This window comes from Python bivittatus, unplaced genomic scaffold (genome assembly GCF_059951505.1).
Source record: "Python bivittatus isolate LINGU-HERP-01145 unplaced genomic scaffold, Pbiv_v1 ctg000020_np1212, whole genome shotgun sequence".
In the NCBI taxonomy this organism is placed as follows: Eukaryota; Metazoa; Chordata; class Lepidosauria; order Squamata; family Pythonidae; genus Python; species Python bivittatus.
In genome coordinates this window covers 93,585,641-93,610,467 of record NW_028277030.1, presented here as the reverse complement: position 1 = coordinate 93,610,467, position 24,827 = coordinate 93,585,641, and the positions used below count along the sequence as shown (strand labels likewise).

Below are 24,827 nucleotides of genomic sequence, written 5' to 3'. Positions count from 1 at the left end.
ATTTCATACCTCATATCCCACAAAAGAGCCTTTTTAAGTCAGCAAACTGTAAACTTTACATTTTAATGGAAAAGGCTTGACATAACTCAGTCAATATGCTTGCAGATGTCTTTTTCTGTTTCTTTTCCATTCTCGTCCTACTGCTGCCTGTGTTTCTTTCTTTTCCAATAAAGCTGAGCTGTTTTAGCACAATATTGGATTGTGTGTCTGTCTTGTAGCGGAGCTTTTCATGACTGACTCAGAAGCATTTTGCCCAAGGCAAAGGACACTTTCCAACCTTACATGACTTTATTGTATCACTTACTATGAAAAAGAACATTGCCACAGACAGAACGCAATGGACTCAGCAAAAGTACACGTCAATGCATAGTACTTAGATAAGCATTTCCAATCATGATGGGTAAATAAATTATAAAATACAAGCAAGTCTATAAAGCAAGAACATCCTGAGTTTACAAATAAATTATGTCCTTCATACGTCAAATAGCTGATGGATGTCAGATAGCAGTTTCAGCGGGGGGAATTGGGAATTAATTAAAATGTAGAAAAAGTAGTATCTATATATGCGTAAAATCTCTAGGCAATTGTGTGTTTTATTCAGATATCCATTCACACATCTATTATACAATATATAAGGTAACTAAGTCCATATAGAGAGTATATGTAATATAGATATCGCTGAAACTGCTTTTTAAGCACCATTTTTATTACCATAATTTTATAATAAATGCTCTATAGTTGAGTAGGACCACTCAAAGTTTTACAGAATACACTCATCTTCCCTTAAGGGAACTTGAAAGGTTAATTTAAATGAGTATCACTTAGTGTTTCATCTGAAAATATAATATTACAAAAACCCTTCAGGACTAAGGAATTATTTCTCCATACAGTGCGTCCTTCAATTCTGGAATTTAGTGCTGGTGATAGCTACTAACATGGATGACTGGACAAATTCTTGGAGGACAAACCTATTAATGGTTACTTTACTGTATCCTCTCTCCTGTTAATGAATATTTTCTTCACGTCCTCCTTGTGGTGGCATCAGAATGGTAGGTTAGATAGATCTTTGCTCGGATCCATCATTGCTTTTAGATTCTAACTCACCAGATTTTTTTTTTTTTGCACTGTCAATGACTTTGATCAAACAAACTGGAAACCAAACTTGAATACAATTTCCAATAGATGGTGTACAAAATACATAAATTATTAATTCCCAATAATGATGACTGGACAGAAATGCCCTTTGAGAAACCTGCAACAGTTGCTTACTGGGCTTGAGACAATTGCTTCATGAAAAAAAAAGTCTCCTGGAACTAATTTAGAAAAATATGATCAATCAGACCATCAAAAATATGATGGTCTGATATATAAAAAAAGAAGGTAATAACATCTATGTTAAGGAGATGTTGAAGATCAAAGTTGGTTACTAGCTATATGGAGCAATTAATATTCAGAAATCCTCATATGAGCCAAAAACCAGTCAGAATTTTTTTGGATTCTGGAATGCCATGTGACGTAAACAGATAACATGAGTTGAGACTTTACGTGTGGTATCTTATGTATTTGACTAATAGTTTACATTTTGGTTAGGACAATACTAAAGACAACAGATGCCATTTCAGAATTACATTTACATTTTGCCAGTTGTATATGCATGTTCCATCAGAAATGATACATGCAATACAGCATCGTGCTTTCACATATTAACGGCAAGGTATCTGTGATATTATAGTCCTATCCTCACATAGGCTACGTAGTGGGGCAGGAGATATGAAAATGGATTGTAAAAAAGATCTGAAATTCATGTTTTGTTTTGATCCCAGAATTTTTTATATGACATGGGCACCCTATTAAAACTGGAGATCTGGGATGCATGAGATGTTAACTTGGTGATACACAATTTATTTTCCCACCAATTTATAGATGTTACATTTTTGGAAAGCTGACAAGAAACAAATGCAATAATTTGGCTTTATAGTCTGAAGCATAAACATTTTTTTTTAAAGTATGGTTTCTATAAAGAGCAGCATAAATGGCCAGCTTATTTGTGAATGGAGATAAAAGGTATTTATGAGCTTTGTTAGTTAAGTTTTAGTGAATAGCTTGTGAATAACTGCACCAACTCAAAACACATGAAACATTGCAGAGATTTTTGTGCATGGTTGTGGCCTTCTCCCCCCCACCGATATACTTTGTTGTTTTTAACCCTTCAGTTATTTTTACACACCCACAGGTTATTAGATATCCTATTTGTTTTCCCATGATACAGCTTGGAAATACAATTCAGAAAAGTTGAAAAGCTGGGTAGAATGCACAACAAGTAAGAAAAACTATGCTAATGTATATTTTGTGTTTATGTACCACACATGGAACAATATTTTCACTCTCCCTCATCAAACTGCCTCTTAGGAGCTACTGAATTTTGCCTCCAGAAGAAAAGTGGTCACAGAGGGAACAATTCAGATTGGGAAGAATTAAGCTCTATCGTTCCCAGCATCACAGTCCCAAAACAGATGGAAGAGATGAAGAGTGACAGATAGCCTTTTAAAAAGCTGCACATCTCTTACTGTCATGTTTAGTTTAGCTGTAAGGTTCACACTGTAGTATATATGTGGATGTATATTCAAGTCACTTTTGTAGTTTCTAATTCATTAAATCACACTCACAGAAAGAGTGTGAATGTATTATAGATCAACTTCCACACTAAGTGATGTCTTACCAAACTTAACCAAGTGCTGAGTAGCCTTGCAACTGATTAGTTTCATTTTGTACCAACAAGATCAGATATTCAGAAGTTACCTCATCTGCTTTAATTTATTTTTTAGGAAATTTAAAGGAACACGAAAAGTATGCAAAAGAAAAGGCAGGGGAACAGATTTCAAAGAAAAATAATTAAATTACCTGAAGACGAACATAGACAGTATATATGCCTTTTCTATTCTTTTCCCAAATTGTTAACTGATAGCTGATGAATGAAGCAGTTATTCAAACCCTAAGCCTAGACTGACTACAAATTAAACTAGATGTTTACCATACTCTTTTACCTATCAAATCAGGAACTGAAATAATGTATGAGAAATTTTGAGTAAAAAAGCTTACTATTTCTAATGCTAGTGACAGCAATGGCTAGAAAAAACACATCCATCAATCTATCTTTTTATAATGACAAGCCCCAAACAAGGGTGACCTTATACTTATTAATTTAATTATACATTGTTAATCATACTGAGATCTATTTAAATCTTATAGGTGCTCATTCAAATATATTCTTGTGAGATATATCATGGAAACAATGTTCTTGTTATGCCTCTGTAACAGAAGTTAAACAATGCAGATCCTGAAGTCCTGAGCAAATTATAAAATCAAGTTTCTCTGGGAGTGGTCTCTTGAAGGCTTTCCATGCAGCTATCTGCTATTCTTCTCAGTATGATGAGTGACAGCATTTTAGCTTTTTATAAAAGGACTCTGTGAGAATATCTAGTTTTTGGATCAAGTAGGAAAATAAGATTTCAGATTAATTGGTACATGCAATTCCTCAAAGAATTAGAGCTCTACTTATGGAAGTTTGTTCACTGGGTACAGAGCTGGAAGGAGGTATATATGCAAATAATGCTGTGAAAATGGCATTGTATACAGCTATTATTGATTGCCTAATGGACTTGTTGCTCTTCCAACCTTTTTTGTGGGGGGGACTAATTTTTTATTAAAGAAGTCTTTTTTACAAAGTAAAAACAATACAAATTTAAAGGAAAAAAAAGTAAAGTAAAAAAAGTGATAGGTAAATAAAAATTAAAAAAAGAAAGAGAAAAGAAAAGAAAAAAAGGTATAAAGGAGTGACTTCCAATCTTCTTTTCAGGAGATATAAATGCATTCATATTTTATCCTCTCTAAGGTTATATCATGACTCCCTTCTTTCCATATTCTTCCCTTACCCAAACCCATAAATCACAAGTTCATTTCTTCCCGTTTTTAGCAAAAAGTCCATAAAGGATTTCCAGTCACTAACAAATGTAGTTATTGTATTTTCCTTATTCAAACAAGTCAATTTTGCCATCTCTGGAAATTCTGTCATCTTTGCCAATCATTCCTCCACTGTGGGCATTTCAAAATCTTTCCATTTCTGTGCATATAATAATCTCGCTCTTTTCTTCCAACTTCTCTGAGAACCACTCTGTTCCACAGAGAGTTGGCCATGGAGGACATTAGGAGTAAAAGCCAAAGGTGTGGATAAAATTAAAGCATGAGCTGTCTTAATCTTAGAGAGCAATTTTCTTTTTCCTGGAAAAAAAAATTGGGGCCAACATTTTTACAAAGCCTTAATTAAATTTGGTAGGCTCGTTAAAGACCAATAAAATTGCTTTATAATACATCATTTGAGTATTCATATCACTAAAACCTGTTTATTCAACAATGGCTACAACTGTCCATCCAAGCTTACCTGAAAGTCCTATTGAACAGATTGGACTTTAATTTTGAGTACAATTGGTTAGAATTCCACTGCTCAGTTTTAAACCGCAAGGCTCTAGTTATCTAGAGTATAGGATTGGGCTTCACAAGTCTAACCATTTTTCTTTTTCTTTTAATCTAGGCAGCTGCATACTTATACAAGCATTACTTGTGTATGAGCAGATAAATCTGTTTATTCCTTAGGCATCATGAATAATCTGATGAACTTTAATAAAGCAGAAGACAGTAAATTGTGATCTTAGCATTTAATATTTCTGGAAGTCTCATTTTATGCCTAACATTAATTTACTTTAAAATAGAAGAAATTAATTAACTGGGTTCTTGTTATAGTGTTGGTGAGGGTGGTGAGGTGCCTATATTTTCATTTTAGCCTGTGAAAGGTGTAGTGGAATATATTACTTGCGTGGATATGCAGTCAACTGTAGCTAATTAACCATGAGGTGAAATGCTCTGATCCAAATAGGACTTTACATGTCAGAAGCAATCTTCTATATCCATATCCTTAAGTAAACTCGGAATTCAGTGTGCCTGAAGGAGCTGTGTACACAATTCCCCAACCACTGAGGAGCTGGTTTCCTCAGTTTTAAAAAGTAGAATCTCCCAGATTTAGGAAGAGAGCAAGAGAGCAGGGCATGGACTCTTTCCTTTACAATCCCCTTTTGCTGCCAAGGAGAATTTGTGTTTTCTTTCTAAGAACTGTGGACTGAAGCCATGGTGTGTGGTGATTCTATGCTTTTGAACATAAAAAGAGCCCTATTAGATGAGATCAAGGCTCTACCTTGTCTAGCCAGCTATTTCTCCTGCTGCCCAATTAGAGGTCTCAGGGAAGCCCACTAGCAGGATAGGAAGGCAAAAACACTATTGTACTGTGGCAACTTATTTATGCTCTATAACCTGTATTAATTTTGGCCAAATACTTCCTTCCTTGATTTTTCAGTCATTTGTAATTAACCCTTTTTGTACATATTTTATTCTATTTATGCATATAGCATATATGAAGAAATATAGAATGAAGTGTTTTCTAACTATATGTAGGCCTGGCTATCTAATCAGATTATCTTTGACCTTAATAAAAACAATGCAAAAAAGAAAATACCAAATCAAATTAGTTGATTTGGAGATAACAATTAAAAAAATTAAAGCAAGAGGTTTGTGATTTAACTGGACAGCTGTAACTTTATCCACATTCTCAAAATACCCTTGTATTTTGCTTTTCACAGTGCACTCCTGAATATGTTTTGTATTCTGTTTCAGCTGGATAAATAACATTAGTAAATTCATTATATCTGTTGTATGGGTAAGCAATGATCAGCACACAGATAGGCACAGTTATGGAGACTGGTAGCACAGAATCAGCAACTTTTATTCTGATGCAAAATGTATGCAGTCATTCTCCTCAGAATGATAATGATGTCACAAACAACTAAGATTTTGCTCTTCTCAAAGAACAAAGAAAAAACTATGCACAGATAGCCAGTGAGTAAGTAGCTATTTATACAGCCTGTATTTATTTCCACGACAAACAAAATTCACCTGTCTCTTTTGAAAATAAAGGTGAAATGAAAAAAAGTCATGGATTTGAGTATAGTCTTTTTTCACAGTATGTTTCACACAAAGAAACTTTTTAAAAAGTTAGTTACACCCTTTCTATGAAAAGATTATGAATGCTTGCAGTTTATCAATTTTATCTAATTAGGCAAAACTGAGAATTTTAAAGATTCCCTTGGAATCTTACCATTTTTTTCCCTTTTCTTTCTCTTTTGGCAAAACTATTCTGGTTGAGAACTGACAATTTAGGTGTCCCCAGAGTTGGGAAAACATCAGAAGATGATGATAATACTTGTAGGGAAACAAAGGTTTCTGAGCTAGCTAAATAAATTCTGATCCCAATTTACCAATTAAATTCTTGTGTTTATAGATCCTGAAACCATAAAGATGGGTGCAGTCACAAGTCATCTCAACTTGTACAGAGGAAACAGTTTGACTAGGTGATCTCCAAAGTCCTTCCAATCCCACTCTGATGACTCTATGATTGTAATACTAGGAAAAGTCAGTATATTCAGTTAAATAGTAACAAAATAGGAGCATTGACCGAATATGCATAACCAACAATGTATTTATTTCAGTACCCCAAAGGAAAACATATTAAAAAACTATGTGATACCCCATTTTCTTAGTACCAACTGAAAGTCTTGTCAAGTTGTTAGAAAATCCACATTTTTGTTTTTACTAAGAGCTGGGAGACCTATTTTCCTCTATTATATCAAACATCTGTTTTAGCAGTTTTAACTTCTTTTTTTCTTTGAGTGGTCTTACTCTGCTGTTGAACAATAAAAGACAGTTAACATTTATTTATATGCTGTATCGGATAAGAAATATCTCTACAAACACAAGTTACGTAGAAACAGCAAGTCAGAAATAGAATAAAACACCAAGTGAAAATAACAGGCTGTAAATACATTTCAAAAAATGTGATTTGATTTTTTTGTCTTTTTCTTTTTCTTGACTAGCACCATCTGTACAAGAAGTATGAACATAAATGTTTGGATAATAAAGATTTGCAAGGCACTTAAGACAGTTTTCCCATGTATTTTACTATACCGGGGTTCTCAGCAGCTCCCTATATCTGCTTCTTCCTCCCGCTTCAGTTATTGATGGGATGGGGGTGGGGGTAAATCACTTTCTGCAGCAGTTCCTATATACAAACATGTCCTTAAAGATTTCTCAAAGTGCTCTTTCAGGCTTGGAGAATCCACATCCTTATTTCTCAGTGTCTTTGCTTTCAACATATATTCAGCATAATTAGAAAAAAAATCCATCTTCTCACACATAGTCAAAACATGACACGAACCTTCATCCTCATTCTGGGTCTTTGGGATATAGTTCAAAAAGAAGGAAAGGGATGTCTGGTAGTAGTCCAAAACATTTTTGAGGTTTATTCTTCACCGACGTCTGGAAGAGATGTCAAAGCAGGTGATCATCATGAGGTGGGCCTTGCAATAATTGACACGATTCTCTAACCGCTCAGTCACACATTCAAGAGCCTCCAAGTACTCCAGGGAATCCAAGTCAAAAACGTGTTCCAGATCAACTGTAAGAAAGGAAATAAAAACGGGAGGAGAAGCAAGACTAACCCAATATACTGTCAGAGATAGAAATGCAAGCTCTATCATTCTCATGCAATTTGAATGATTTATATTCATATATGGAAGTGCAACATTCAACAGAACATGAGTACAAGAATCTACTCAGTGCTACTATTAAAAAGATAATTTCAATACCAAAATTCATGTTACTATTTGCATAAGGCAACTCTGCAACCCATTATATTATCACTTGATTTTCTAATTTTCATTGTCTTTTGAACTTGGGTTGAAATGGTTATGCCTAATAATATAAAATCATTCCATAACAACAACAACAACAAAATATATGGTCTTTTCATAGCAGACTGTTTACTTAGCACGAGCTTTCATGCATTAGTGCTTCCATCACCAGATGTTTTCAGTCATTCATCTCTAACCTGGTTTCTTCTAGATGGCACTCAAAATTGAATACATGTGGAAGAAATCAGGCTGAAGAAGGCTATTGAAACTGTTATCCTCAATTTGTTCATTATTTGTATACATACAGGACAATGTGGGGTAGAAAAGTGGTGGAAGGTTACAAAATAGAAAGTGACATTTGTAGCCAAAGGCAAAATGTATACGAGATTCAAAGAAGCAATCTATTCAAAACAATAGTTATTATATTCATGTTTTCTTTTTACCTATACTGTGTTTACTCATTAAATCTATATATTACTATTTGTCCAGACGCATAAGATGGCAGACATAGCACTCCTTCCTCCTATTTTTTTTCAAAACAGCTCTGTGAGGTAGACTGGGCTGGCCCAAAGTCACCCAGTGAATTTCCATGGCTGGGGGTGAATGAGAACCTGGGTCTCCCCTTTCCTAGTCCAGCACCTTAAGTGTTGCATCACACTGGTTCTCATTTAATATAACAGTGAGCAAGACACTGAAATTCAGAATCTGAATTCAGTCCCAACTGAATTGAATTTCATTTGCTAAAACATTCTAGTTTGGATTTCCATGCTATAATCTCCTTCAGATTTTTGTTGTTGTTAAAACAGGATGATTTAGAAATCAGATGCAATGCCATTTTCATATTGCCTAAATATTATTTCTATATGGTACATGTATTTATTATCTGGGCAAAGGCTAACCCCTTCTGTTCTATGCAAAGGCAGAAGAAAAATGACATATATTATATTGAGGGCAAGCCAGTGATGAGTCCTCAGTATTATGATTTTATTTCATAAACAGAAAAGCATGTTTTACTAAAATATTGTGAAGAGCAGGATAAAGGTTTAGGATTGAAATCTGAGATTAAAAGAAATATGTTTAGGGAATCTAGGTATTGGAATAAGTTTAAATCTCCATGGCATGACTAAATGCATCCCAGGATACCCAAGTAATTAGCTGATGGACTGTCCAGACCTTCTTATATTATCTTTGAGAAACCTTGGAGAATGGGTGAAGTGCTACATGAAGTGCTGGAGGAAATTAAATGTTATCCCTATTTTCAAAAAGAGGGGAAAGGAAATTATAGGGAATTACTAACTGATCTGTCTAGTTCTCTGGCAGCGAGTGTGGCATGTCCTGCAGACTAAGCTGGAAAAGTTTAGGTCTCTATCCAAATGGGTGACTGCACATGAGCACTGTGTGCTATGAATTCTCTACAAAAAGGGGCAACCCTTCAAAGAGCCAGTTTGATGTAATGGTTAAGGTACCAGGCTAGAAACTGGGACTCCATGACGTCTAGTCCCGTCTTAGCCGCAAAGCCAGCTGGGTGACCTTGGGCCAGTCATTCTCTCTCAGCTCTAGGAAGCAGGCATTGGCAAACCACTTCCAAAACCTTGCCAAGAAAACTGCAGGGACTAGTCCAGTTAGTTGCCAGGAGTCAACACTGACTCAAAGGTTAAAAAAAAAAAAATTAACTGATCAGTCTGACATTGCTACCTAGGAAAATTCTGGAGGAGACCATAAATAGACAAAGGGAGCACCCTGAAAATGATACAGTAATTACTAGACACTAGCATGGATCTGTCAACAATAAATCACCCCAGACTAACCTTATCTTACTTTTCGATCAAGTAACTTCCTTAACAGACTGTAGGAATGCTTTAGACATAATATATCTTGATTTCAGCAAAGCATTTGACAAAATATCTTATGGCATTTTAATTTGTGGGCTGGATTAAATGACAAATGGCTACCTTGTTACACAGCTACAATGCTTATTGTTCATGAATGATTCTTTATTAAACTGGAGTGAAGTATTAAGTGAGGTGCCAACAAGTTTAGTTCTGAACTATTTGTCAATATTTGTTTTAATGGATGAAGCGGTAGACAGAAGGCTATCAAATTTGTGGATGACATAAAATTGGATGGATGCACTAATAATCTTAAAAGACAGAAATAAAATTAAAAATGATCTTGATGGGCTAAAGACTTGAGCTGGCGGTAACCAAATGCAATTTAATAGTGACAAATGCAAAGTTCTTCACTTAGGAAACAAAAATCATATGCATAAGTACAGGTTGGGTGACTTCAGACAGTCACTTATGCCCCAGTCATCTCACAGTTTAACTACTGCAAAGTGCCCTACATGAAGCTACCTTTGAAGACCACTTGAAAGCTTTCACTGGTCCAGAACGCAACAGTGAAGGGAGTGAGCTACACTGGTTACCAGTACAATTACAGGTACAATTCCCAGTCCTGGTTATTCCTTATAAAGCCCTGTGTAGCATAGGGGCAGGTTATTTGAGGCACTGCCTATTTCCTAGAGTTTCTGCCCAGTCAATGTGGGCCAACTGCGTTGGCATGCTCCAGATTCCTTCTATTAAATAGTGTCACCTTTTGGGACTCAGGAAACATGCCTTCTCCTTCTGGTACCTGCCCTCAGGAATGAGGTCCCTCCAAGATCAGTGTGGCTCCCACCCTGTCGGTGGTCTGGAAGGACTTAAAGACCTGGTTGTTCTCCCAGGCCTTTGACTAAGGTGGATGGAGAACCTTGTGGGATGTATTTTGTAGATGTTTTTCTCTTGAATTGCTGGACTTCCATTTTGGGCATTCATTTGTATTGTGCTATTTTATTTTTATTTTGTTTTGCTATATTATGAAGTGTCTAGAGTCTGGGAGTTAGATGGTGCCAAAATCATCATCATCATCATCATCATCATCATCATCATCATCGTAATATTTGTGAAAAATATCTTGGAATAATAGATGATTATTGACTGAGTGTTAGTTAATAGTGAGAAGTGGATGCAAAAAACCCAAATGGCTCCATTGCTGAGTTAGCTATCATTCTCTCTTGCCTAGGGTTTGTATATTTGTTTTTTATCATATTTACATTTTAATATTTATTTTTATATTTTTATACTGATTATTTATGTATGGGTTGTTTTTATTGGATTGTTATAAGCCACCCAGAGTTGCTTGTCTGTGAGATGGGCGGCTATACAATTTAGACAGACAGACAGACAGACAGACAGACAATTGAATGTAGTTTCAGGATTCATCAACAGAAGCTCAGTTTCCAAATCATAGGAAACTGTAATAGTTCCCCTTTATTTTGCTTTGACTGACCCCACTTGAATTACTATGCCTAATTCTGGTTATTACACTTCAAGAACGATTTGGAAAAGCTTCCAAAAAGGACTATGAGGATGATAAGGGGACTAGAAACTAAGTCCTATGACGACTGAAGATGGTCAGTATTATGGGACACTTGATCCAGAGTGCAGGACATAAATAAATGGATTTAAGTTATAGGAAGGCAGATTCCAATTCAATGTTTGAAAGCAAGCAAGCTAACAAATAAAAGCAGTTTAGAGTGGAACTAATTACCCAGAAAGGTGCAGGGCTTCCCTTCCATGGAGATGTTCATGCAGAGGTAACACAGCCATCTATCAAAGATGCCAATGTTCAGTTTCCTACACTAAGCAAGGGATTGGACTTGATAGCTGAAATGGCCATTTCCAACTCTACGAATCTATGATCTCTATTCTTTCCTGGCTATATATAAAGAATCAGATTAATTTCTTATGTAAGACATTTCAAGCAAGGGTCAAATTTACCTTGCAGTATTATTTAACAGTGGGAGAGCAGATTTATTATATAATTTGTATGTCTGAGTGAACTGAGGGCAGAAGAGGAAGAGAAACCTCATTTTCAGAAGCTGTGGAGTGAGACGCCTATGCGTTAATCTAGTGATGGCAATATTTCTCACTTCTTGGATTCAGCTCTTGAACAAATACGCCCACTTGCTTCCAATGTCACAGTTTAATGGAAATTATGTGGGAACAGTGATAGAATCACAGACAATCCAAACCTGCTTGAGGTCATATGTAATTTCAATCTTTGCTTGAAGAAAGTAGTGGCTAAGCTGAAATCCCAGCAAAACTTTTTGACCATGAATGAGCTGAGCAGGCAATAAAACCTTACATTCACTGAGCCACTTATTAGGATCCAACATCAGGTACTGTTTGGTTACTTCCAGCTCTCTCCTTAACCACTCGTACTTGGCCTTGACCTCTGCAATTCGCTGCTGCCGATGCTCCAAGATTTTCAGTTTAGCATTGAAGCAAATCACCTCCTATCCAGTAAGACATATGAGAAGAAAGAAAAAAAGGGAAGGATGAAGAGGAGGCAAAAACATTTCTCCCAGTTGAATTATTTCTCATTTGGTAGCAATCAGAAACACAATAAATTAAATAATGGAGAAACAATTACACAAATAAACCTTGGACATTTAAGGGATAGTGGATGACAATGTCGTTTTAGCTGGCACCACATTAAATCTAAATTTCCTCCCAAATTCAAGGGGAAAAGTTATTTAAAAAATTATCTAGACATTCTCATTGTTATTTCACATCCTAAAGCAATTATATTTTTGCAAAGCAGAAAGTTTATTATCAAGGTTACAATTCTAAGAGTGAAAGCATACGTTAAGATGAAATGTGTTATTCTCACTCCCATAGTTCCTGGGAGGGGGCATTTGTATGGCAAAATTACTGGGGAAACCCCTCAATTTCCTTTAGTCCCAAATGGGTCTGAAACGAGGAGTGAACCACTGGAGCGAAAAATGGTCTTTCCTTACTACTCACCATAAATAACTGCCCCCTATTCATTATCTTTGACATGTGATCAGGACTATGGATTTGTCACCATACCATCAGCTATGATTCTTTTATAGGTGCACTGCCATCTTTGGCTTTATGAAATGGAAAACAAAACCCTCATCCTTCAATATACATTACATAATTGGCATTCTTCAGGGTCAAATATGGTCTCAAAGGGTGGTGTACTGAAAGTTCTTGAACCAGAGTTTCCTCCAACATGGTCACAAAGCTCTCTTCCCAAGCAACTCTGTGTGTCCATTATTCTTATTCTGATGAATATAAATCTGATTTCTGTGAGCACTGTTTTCTTTGTGTTTACAGAAGTGAATATGGACTTGTGGATCAGATGGAGTGTGAGTACTGATAGTGAGGGAAAGTCAACAGCCATTACTTCTTGCAATGTTCCACCGTCCTTTGGGCTTTTTTTTAAACATACCTCTTGCAAGGGGAATTTTTGGTATTTTCTGACTGAATTTGACTGCAAAGATTACATGCATATGTATAAGATAAGATAAAAAAAAAAATATCAGTGCTGCTTCCAGAAGGCTTCATTTACAGCAAAACCTTTTGTTCTTAGCAGAATTCTCAAATGTCTTTCAGGAATTGTTTTTAGTTGGGTACTGTAGGTGCTATTTGAATTTATACAAGGATCATACCTGCTTCGTTGGATGTATTTTAAAGAGCTATTTGCAAACTTAGCTGTAAGCATCTATGGATAAAAATACAGTAATATAAAGCCAATATCTGTGCTTAAAAAACATCAGAATGGTCTCACGTTGTTATCCCCCATGCGCCGTCGCTGGAGCCGTTCCACATCATCAATCTCATAGACTTTGATTTCAAAGGGCTCCCCCATCCCTCTCTGGGCACTTCGCAAAGGTCCATCTACCCAGCGTATAGATGGGCTGGTAGGCTTCCTTACTGGAGATGTGGTGTCAAGCGATAAAGCTGGAATGAGTCTCCGTCTCTGAGAACCTAAACAATGTCAAGATGTAAAGTTTGTTATCAGCAGACAAACGTCTGATACTGTTGCCTTATATGCATTCCCATTAATAATTCTGTATGATGCAGCAAATCTACAAGCACTTATACATAAGCACTGTAACATTACATTTCTCTCTTATAAAGCACTGGTAGTATGACAACAAAGGAGTGCAAAACCTCATACAGAGCCTTCATTTAAAGGATAACTGAGAGCAAGGAACCATTGCAGACAACTTTTGTTTGCAAGACAATTGTTCATTTCATAACACTATTCCATTTCACTCAATCTCTGAATCTCTTTGAAATATGCAGGGAATCAGGAAATGGGTAGCCTTTTATCACCTAAGTTTTATTTTATGCAAAAGAAAAAAATCAAAGTCACAAAATCATATATCTCTTATTTACTAAATCAAGTTTGTCTTACATATATATTCATGTCATGTTATAAAATAAAATCATTAACATATAAGTGAGCTTACTTAAAAATCGGAGGGAGGGAGGGAAATATACACAACCCAATTTTCTAAGTAGTCCTCCAGATGGACCCCTAGTAGTAAAATACCTGTTGCTCAGATTTAGAAAAGTTACTTCAGACTATTATACAACTGATAGGGATTGAGTTTCCTTCCAACCTTGCAGTATGTAATTTTTGCAACTGTAAAAATGTGCAATATGCAATATACATTTCCATTCTTCTCCCACTAGTTTCCAAATCATTCATATATAATTAAAAAGCTAAGCATGAAAAAAGAAAGAATATTTCAGAACCAAGTTAATATGAAAAGTAACTTCTAGTCAGCACCTAGCTAGCCCTGTTTGATCTTGAAAAACCGAGCAAGGTCAGACTTGGTGACTTTGATGGCAGACTACCAAGAAGCACCAAGACTATAGGTTAAACTTGCAACTTGAAAAAAATATCCCAGAAAAAAGCAGTGGCAAGCCACTTCTTTTTTCTAGGGTATTTTTTCAAGTGGCAAGCCACTTTTTTTTTTTTGGCCAGAAAACCTACATGGATGTGTCCATGAAGCTACTGGGAAAAAAGTTTGACTCAAAAAAGGTTACTTTTTAGTTAAGAGAACCTGGACACTTTGTGTGAACCAATGTTGCATTTTGAGCAGCACATCTCCAACAATGAGTGCACCAATTATTTCTTAAAAAGATCCATAGGTTTGGAATACATGTGAAATAACTGTTGTAAATCTATTATAATTCAACCCTAAGGGAAACTGTAACACTATCTATGCTATGGTGGTTAAACACTGCAGTCTACAAGCATTGCTCAACCTGGTGTCCTTCAGATGTTGGATTATAGTTCCTAGAATTCCTACGGGAACTATTTCACATCATACATAGAAGAGTTCCAAATACATGGTCTGTTGGATGATAAATGTGTACAGGAGTACAGTGTAAATCTTCTCTCATGTAACAGATTTAAATGATTTATCTAGTAGTCCTCACCATTGTCCTAGATATTTTGGTGCCAAATATATTAAAATAAAGTTGAAAGCAATAATTTCAGTAAAAGAATGTGTGTCCCCGATGTATTTATTTTTGTCAATAAGCCCAATAAATGGCAAAAAATACAAAATGGGGAAAATTAGTAACATCCTGCATTTGGCCAATTCAAGACTCAAAACACAGACCCAATAAAAATCTAACAATGACCAACTTATCTTAAGAAGGTTTGACCCATCCATGATGATGCATGAGTTACTGCCCTCAGCACAACCAGGGGGATCTTTGGGAGGCATCTGAATATCTTCAAAGATTACAGCCATTGTGCATGGGGCAATGACTCCCAAATAGTGACTCCAAATATTTTTGCTATTTGAAGCTGAATTTTTGTATTTTTGGAAGCTATATCATGCTTCATGGAGAAATCAAGCTTTCTCAGATAGGGAACACAAGGTTAGTCTCCCTGTGCTAGGGAAAGTGGTGTAGGAGTTATATTTGCTTCCCCAGCTTAACACAGTGACAGAAAGGGAGAAAATATATAGATGCCTTATTTCTAGTTGAAGGCTATTGGAGTCACTCTCTGAAGAGATTAAGATAATTTGGCCAAGAGAGTTTGAACCAGATTCTAAATTATATCTGTTGGTTATTAAAAGTTACTCTTACACCAGTGAAAAAGGAAACACAGTAAGCACACAGATTATTTTTAATTCAAAATAATTTAGATGACTTTCAGAAATACGCTCACTTAATTTAAGCATAAACTTCTGCTAAGCACTACTAACTTACTATTTAATTCTGAAAAAAAGTATTTGAAATCAATTGACTAAATCTGTTCTCTATCCCTGCAAGTGATCATACCATGCTACGGACAATTCAGAAGAATACTTGGGGAAAACTGCAGATAACAGATAAGATGAGAATAGGGATTCTGGACAAGAACACCTTGTTCTTGTCAATTTTTTTTTTTTTTTTTTGTGGAGAGGGGTTGTGTGCATTTTCTGCTACAAACTGAAGAACTGCTAAAACTGAAACAAAATAAAGGTTTTCTCAGGAAGAGAACAATAGAAAGAAGGGCAGTTAAGTAGGGGAAGGGATATGCAACCTATTTATCCTGCTTCATCATTCATCCATGTCAGATTTTTAACAGCTGAAATAAAACTAACTGTTCTATTTTCTGCAAAGCTACTCATCTGCCTTTGTGAACTTTGCTGAGCAGAATCCTATGTACATATATTTGGGTTCCACCTTTTGAACCACATTTGCAAATATTTATTAATGTAGCTGAAAGCAGTGAATAACAATTGTGGGAGGGTAAGAAGAAACAATCCTATCCTACTTGCAGAGACAGTGATCTGCAACTCAGTCTATTTTAAGTAAGTTGGCTAATAAGCTGATTATTTAGACACCATGGGTATAGTGTGACTTAAGGGAAATCTGCTGCCTCAGAATTCCTCTGCTTAGAAAGGACTAAAAGGGACTAAGCCCTTTTAAACTCAGTAGGGCTTACTTCTAAGTAGACAAAACTCTCATGGCTTATCTATTTTGCTTAAGATGGGTTATTAATATTATTACACTACAGTATTTCAGAGTCAGAGTCAACAGAAATTCACAATACAAAGAGACTTTCTGCATAATTCAAGAAATATCCAGTGGAACACATATAAAGAGTCCTAACAGAGATCAAACTATACTAGCTTTACTACACCAAACAATTTTGATGAATATATAAAGCAACATAGTAATGTTTGCAATAGCTATAATATACTGGTCTGCTCCAGTATATATAGAACAACAGGAGATTTGAGAAGGTTCTCATCCATCAGTCTGTCTATTCATAAGATAATATGAGCCGTAGCAGACAGTTTTCTACTTCAAGTCTAACAATATAAAAGGAGGCCTGTTGTTTTCAGTTTCCAAAGCTATAGAGCTCCAGTGGCCAAATTGCCCATGAGGAAATTTCATTTAGCAACCTAACCTGATTGACTATAATTTCTACCACCTGTTTCTGAGAGGATCAAGTAATACCTTTAGGTGATCTCCTTTGGTCAAAGTCTAGCCAGGCAAGAAATGTAACAATAAATAACATCATAAATTTAATGTCATGTAGTAAATGGAGAAGAGGAGCAAAGTCAAATCTGCACTGGTGCAGAAGTTTACAATTTGGATCTTTCCACATCATTCAGAAATATAGCAAATCTAATATAGCATGTGTGTATCTTCATGTTAGAAAATTAAAGAATTCAGAAATACACATTTTTCTCTTAAGACGAAACTACATGTAATGAAAGACAGAAAGTTGGAGTTACTTCTACCTCTTGTACCCTTTACCCACACTGTACATAATTCTCCTATAAAAAGTGTGGCATCTTGAAATATGTATAGTTGTACCGCTGAACTGTTGAATAGTTGTTTCAAGTGCCAACATATTTTTACTCCAAACAAGGATTTTAAATTCCAGTATGTCCAGCAGATGATGATACCTAGCCACCTTTGGCTTACCTTGAAAAGGGTTAAGCCAAGGGTACCTATTAATGCTTGAATGGGAGACCACTAGGGAATCCCAAACTCATTGGGAAAAAAAAAATTAAAAAAATATCCCAGAAGAAGATGGGGGCAAACCACATTCACAGTGTTGTCAGGAAAATTCTACATTTCATGCCATCTATATGCATGAAGTATGATATAAAGTCAGATGGAAGTATTCCAGCATTGGTACAAGGACAGAGCAGCTGCCTTCAAACAGTGCTAGAACTTTATCCCAGTTCTTCTCCTGTGACTTCGTGAGTTATTGAAGTACCAGTATGAAAAGGATGCTGACCACTGTCTTGAGCCTGATATGATATGGTTGACAGCTAGAGTCTATGGCTCAGTCAATGTAGCAACACCTAATGAATAATATAGAAATAATAGAAAATAACATGGATTTGAATTAAGGGTGACTGTTTTTTCTTAATGAATCAACAATGTGGATAGTTCTTTTATTGTGGAAGTACTCAGCATGGCATAAATATGTGGCCTGATTCTGAGAAACAGAACTGGTCCTTTCACTGGGTTGAATTCTGAGTAAAGCCCAAAGAATAATCAAAACAGTAATCAACATTTTCATCTCAATTGATTTGCCAAGGGTTTATTTGTGCCAGTTAGTCCATTCAGCCACCCGCATCTCTCCTGCAACTGCTCGGCCTGCCTTCATTAATTTTAAGGCTTGTAAATGAGCCCTGCTGTCAGAAGGCAGCCCCTCACTGAACATGGCAGATTGACAAGTAATTTGGGAGAAGTCCCAGAGAAGGTGGTGGTAATAGCAGGGAGTGCCCAGTACTCCAGCCTCCCAATGAATAGTGGTTCTTTTCCCCAAACATTTCACTCCAGTGAGGCTGGATTTCAACTCATGATTGCTCTGCCAGCTGTCTGACGCTTTTGTCTATGGAGATTATTTTGAGCTGGTTATTGACCCAAGCATGCTACACATTTTTTTTCTTTCCACAAATTAGTACAATACTTTTTTCTTGTCTTCCAAAAGAGAAGAGGCAGTTCTGACATGCCAGTTACAATTATATTCCTTTAAGTAAGTCCAAGGTAGCCAAGTTATCAGATTTTATTTTTAAGTGGTCGAGCAGTGCCCAACTCAACCAAGTATGTCCCACCAGCACATTAGTTTATTGCTACTTCCTTTATTAAAACATGCCTGCATGCATGAGGTCAAAAACATGGTAGTCAAGTGTGTAAACAGGGTTCCTCATCTTCTTTTCAAAATTGTGTGTGTGTGTGTGTGTATATATGTATATATACATGAATGAACAGCAACACAGACACACCTAACACACACCCAAGTGTTTGGACCTCATTTTATCATCTCTACATCCTGTTCAGTATTCAGTGTTTAAAAAGGTCCCTAAACACAGATGCATCATTGCCTTCTATATTACAAACATCATTAGGAATGTAAACCCACCCCCTGTATTATGAATTACTATCACTACTACCATTGTCACAGGTGTGATGAAGGAACTTTTGATGCTGTTTGGCTCAAGAGGAACTTAGTTTTAAAACCAAATAAAGCATGTTGTCCAACATAAAGCCAGTCATCATTCTGCTGCTTTCTGGCTCACCCTAAACAGGAGTGAGATTCGTGTTTTTTTTGGATCTGAGAAGAAATTACACTCTTGATCGGTTCAATGTTTGTATTTTTGCATCAGGCATATTTTCTGTCATTCAAGGACTTGGAAACTTAATACTCTGTATAGAATATTTCTCCACTCACTACCCAGATTTGTTGGATTGCAACTTATCAATTCTAGGTTAGAAATTTTACAGATTCAATTCTGAAAATCCCAGAAGAGAAAGTCTTTCCTATACTGTGCATGGTTGAGTTTTTGAACATATTGTACTATTGCTTTTCTGTCACCCAAAATCATAAAGCTGTAAAATAACCCATTAAAAAAAAAGAACAAAGGGGAAAAAAAATCTATACAGCCTTTAAAAAAAAAAGGTATTTCCTACTTAAATAAACAACTAATAAAGCTGGAGGGACCAAAAGATTATTCAGTATAAGTCTACTTCAGTTTTCTTTCTCCCAACTACATTTCATGAGAGACTTATCTAGATAACAGCCCTCCACTTACCCATTATATCAACACATTTTAAGTGAAAAAAGGTAAAGCCTCCTTCAAGCCAAGCTCAATACCTAACCCTAACCCTAATCTTACATATCCATTGCCATGTTATTTTCTTGGCAAGAATATGAAAGTGATTTCCAAGTGTTTTCTTCTGGGATCTTTTCAACTTCCCAGTCATCATCAGCCTTGGATTTCTCCCATCCAAATACTAACCAGGTACAACCCTGCTTAGATTTTTGAGATAGGCTTAGATGGCTAAATGTGCTCAGTTGAACAGATCATTCCCATTCCCCCCTGCCCGGTGTCCTATATGGACTAAGCATGTTCAGTAGTCACAGCATGCAGTATGGACAGGAAAGTGTTATGTTTTGCTTGAAGAGAAAACCTGGCTGGAACCCAGAAGCACACATAGCATAACTTAATTGCAGCATAACTTAACTGCATTCCTGCACCCTCTGCTGCTTTTCAGAACCCATTCCTTCTATGAACAGTTTCTGCTAAGATTTGATAAAATAACAACAACTAAAGAGGTCATGTTTAGCCATACTACTCCAATCTGGAGAATTTAGAATTGGGTTCTCTCTGAAAGCAGACATCCATATAAACTTTTGTGTGCTTCTATATCGATGATCGTGAGCTAACCTAGCTCTTACTAATTTTGAGTTTCTCAATTTCAGTGGCTAACCACACCAATAAAAGAAACAAACAAACAACCAGCATGCAGGTTTGAATGACACTATGGTGCTTTCTCTTTCTGTAATAAGCTGTTCTCTAAAGACTGGACATAAAGACCCATTTCTTAAAATATCAAGCACATCTCTTTTTCTGAACTGTCTTGCACCTAAATCAGGTTTATTGTCAGTAATTAATCATTATTCAGGCAAACCAATGCTATTTGATCTGCCTGTAAAATGGACATGGGCCTGATTTATAAAAAACAAAGAATATCTATGAGAGGGAGGAGAGAATGAAATTTGAGGAAGTTCTGCATAGTCTTTTTAAAGCTGTTTCAAACTGTATTTATTGTATGCTCAGGGGCTTGCAATGGATTGCAAATATCATGGGGGATAGGAATTGAAACCCAATAAATAGCATGTTGGAAAAGGCCAAAACATTTGTGAAGATTGTTTAAAAGCTTAAGTGATGCCTTGATGCATATGATAAACTTAATTCTAGGTCTGCATCTATTATGATTTTATTACTTTTTTCTCCCAAAATTTATGCTTAACAATGATAGAACTGAAAACAGAATACGCATAATAAGCAAATTCACTTTTGATAGAAAGGTTTATGCTTATATCAATTTAGATTCAAGAGTACTTTGATGGATATGAGCAATGAAATGTAGTACTATGATATCAAAATACTGAATTGCCATATTAGAAAGGGCCTCAAAATTCAGAAGAGATGAGGCACATATATCGTGAAAAGAGAAGGAAACCCAGTCTGAACCAAGAGCCTCAAGAAATATAGACAGTGGCTTGAGTGTCCACAAGGTGCAGGTAAAGGGGGGGGGGGGGACAAAACACAGTATGTGTGTCTTTATGTCATCATGCAAATAACACAACTTATGTACTTACATCATACGTTAAGATAATTATCTCATTTGCACAATTATGTTATGATGCATGTGTTGTCATTTTGACATCACCATGGCTTGTTATGGATGCTGCTGGATGGTGGCTCTACCTCACTGGAGAAGCTCCTCTGGGCCACCTTCCCCTCTGTGTTATATGGGTTATTTTGTAGCTACCTACTGCCCTTTCTCACTCCCTTACCACCATATTCCTTTGTTCAGGTAAACTGGTTGCTTTGCTTTCTTCCCCAACCTTTTCTGCAATTTACCACCTAGGGTCAGGAAGCAGATTCCCCTCCCCACACCTCACTTATAATTGTTTGATCAGCAGAAACATTTTGTATAGAAGCAGAGAAGCCAGCAGATGGTTTAATACAATCAATTTGTTTCACTCCCCACAATTTGGGCACATTTTTTTCAGTGTTATAAAGGAGCAGTGAAGTCACTTCAGACTTGCATGATCATCTTTTTTCCCTCAGAATGCTCACAGTCCACTTAGATATTTTCATTTTTCAAAGTCAGAGTGAGTACACAGCTCCTCTCAACAGTACTAAGACCTCCCGAGTATGCAATCATCCTTTAGGCCCTAGATCACTTTTCCATCTCAAAGGATCTCAGGTACTGAGTAATGCACTTACAAAAAAAAGAAAATCTTCAGGAGGCAGTGAGAAGAGAATAATTGTTTTTACAAAGTGCTGGAACTTCAAAAAATAATGGTGAAATTTAACAATGCTGGTGATTTTCTTAAAAGTCTTTGTGGCCTTTCTTGAAGGGAAGTGATGTTGATTCATATTGATCATGCTTGACAGCTACCATTTCTGTTAATAATATTCATAAATAAACCAGACAAGGTCACCTGACCTGAAATGAACATATCTACCACACCATATTCATTATGGCAATGAGTATCCATGACAGCAAATCAGGAAGGTTCCAATGCTCTTGATGTCATAGATTAAAATAATATCCAAATTGAAATGCTGTGGGTTCCTGATTTTTTTAGAGACTTGTGTTGGCAGTCTTTTTATAAAGGGATACAAATCAAGGGAAGATCACCCTTGAAGAGAGGAAAAACGCAAGTACTGTGCTATACTTCTCATCCAAATTCAGTGTAAACAGAGTTCCCCCTTTGCAGCTCAGCTTAATCTTGCCCAGTTCTGCAGTCATTATCTTGTTTTTATGATCTCATAAATCTGTTGACATGAAAAAGAATGTGCTTTCACCATCTACACTATTTATTGTAGGGAGAAAAATACAAAGAGAAAATATGCTGGGAAGCAATAGATTTTATCAATTCACAAGCCAGTTTCAGGAAGGGGGAAAAGCCTTTGCACTGATTTTTTAAAATTATTTAATGCATTAACAATTAAATACAACTTGTTATATGTACATTGGAAACCAGTACAAAGAATTCAGAAGACTGGTCCAAACAGCTGCATTCTAACTCAACATTCAGGTGTAATCTTGCTTGTCCATTATACACCTCTTTCTTTGCACAATTCAATAGAGATGGACTTTCACATTATGCTGAAAGTCAATGGATGCAAGCTGTATCAGGTAACAGGGCAAGCAATTCCCAGAGAGTCTGCTGGAAGGGAGCTCAAGGGTCAAGTAATCCAAATTCCTACATTATGCTGGGACTTGCTAGACCTAAACCATGCTTGACAGATACTTATTCTGGCCTTCTAAACATTACTGACAGAGAATCCTACTCCATAACAACAAAAATGTAACTAGTCCATACTAAGCAACAGAAACACAACCAATGTCAGTATAAGTTGAAACATTATGCCTTGTTCTTGGTTGAGAATCTGAGGACAAGGAGAGCAGAGGATTTTGACATCAACACATGATGACTCTCCTTTTCTGCTTTATCAGTAGAATTACTGGTAGAAATATGGAATTGTATTTTCTGTGCAGCCTACTTTTTGTTCGGGGACATGTTCATTTACATTCTAGATTGATATCTTCTGATATCATGGGAAACTAGTAAGCTACCCTAGGGATGGCATTAATTTTACCTTCTGCCATGAACTCCTTCCATAAGAGCACAATTACTCTACACTATAATATGCATCTTTGTTTGCTAATGTAGTACATTTTCTTTGTTGAATGGCAGCATCATGCAGATGATAACCCAATTACAGAACAAGAGACTATTCAGGATGATACAGAGCCCTGCCACACTTCTTTCTACTGGGAAGTAATTACAAGTTGGGCCAATGGGGAATTTCCAGTTTAGCTTTCTCTCATCAAAGGCAGCTTGCAGACCACTTTCTGGAGGTAGGTGGTACAGTGGGGAGTCAATACAGGAAAGGACTTTCCTCCAGATGAAGAGGTACAGGAGGACCACATCTCACTTCTCTTCCACACTCTGAATGACACTGCTTTCCTTGAAAGGGAACTGGCTGAAGAGTATATATTGTATGTATTTATGAATTTCTGGATCTAAAGCAGTAAGCTGGTCTATGACTGAAATAAAGAGTTGATTTGATATGAATTTCTAGGGACTGCAGAGAAGCTGAAACCTTCAGTTGTCTGCAACATGCTGCTGGCAGAATATAGGAGCAGCTCTAGGAGCAAACGTGGTTCCTTTGACTGAAGCCACTGTGGGTCAATCTACAGGGGGTCTTGCTCTGTGTTTTAGGACTGTTTGCCTGCGGGAAGCTAATAGCAGATTTTTTTTTTAATGTGTTGCTGAACACTAGTTCTCCATTAAAAACATACTTTTGCCCATATGCTTGGTCAGCAATGTGCAGAATTATATTTTGCATGTCAAATCTGGACAGACACCCATTCCCCCCACTTGATGTGGACTTGAACCACAACAGAATAACTAATTTCTCCTTCCCCAGAGCAGGATCTTGATGTGGAGTGGAGTCCCTATACATGCAGTTTACCTTTAAATCAGGCTCACTGTTGATTGATGTATTGCTGAGTTTGGCCTCAGAAATAGGATTAGGTAGATCAAGATTTATCTAGTCTAGCATTCAAGCAGAATTCAAGAGGTCTGGTAGAAACTGGCCAATGGATCATTGCTGGGATGTGATTTGATTTCTCTGGGAGTAATTCAGTGATCTAGAGGGGAAAGAATTGGCCACATTTCTTCTCTCTGTAGCCATCCTAGGAAATATTTATTTTTTCTTTGCCTTTCTCTCATTAAGAATGAAAGACCAGTCTGAATCACCATCACCAACTACAGATAATGTATGGGCAGATGGCGAGGGGAAAACGGAGTCTTAGGCTGCTCTCAGAAACTGCCCAATGAACAATAGGGACATATGGGGTTTATGTGATGGAATGTCTAACAGAGCTTTGGAAAACAGAGGAGGCATCAAGACAGTTAAGGGAGGAAGCAGGGCCATTATAGGAGATTCTTGAATCCAGGGAAGGGGAAGCATAAGAAACTCAGAGTAACTCCCCCCCTTAACTGCAGTAGGAATAAGTTGTATAGAAACACTCCTCTGATAGGCTTTAAAGATCCAGTTACATTTAATTAGTAGCAACAAAGATCTTTCCAGAAATCCAAGTGGTTCTTGTT

At 36.6% G+C, this 24,827-nt stretch overlaps 1 protein-coding gene across 3 annotated transcripts in view; it reads right to left on the bottom strand.

The window, feature by feature from the left end:
- Positions 1-266: 266 nt before the first annotated feature.
- Positions 267-24,827, bottom strand: part of KIF26B (kinesin family member 26B) — a 319,536-nt gene continuing 294,975 nt past the window's right edge. For all 3 annotated transcript variants that reach the window (XM_088144230.1, XM_088144220.1, XM_088144224.1), the window contains 3 exons: positions 13,431-13,630; positions 11,979-12,129; positions 267-7,558 (listed from right to left, as the gene is read on the bottom strand). In XM_088144230.1, the coding sequence (XP_088000356.1) occupies positions 7,410-7,558; positions 11,979-12,129; positions 13,431-13,630 (500 nt within the window). In that variant the 3' untranslated portion in view covers positions 267-7,409. The remainder of the gene's footprint in view (positions 7,559-11,978; positions 12,130-13,430; positions 13,631-24,827) is intronic.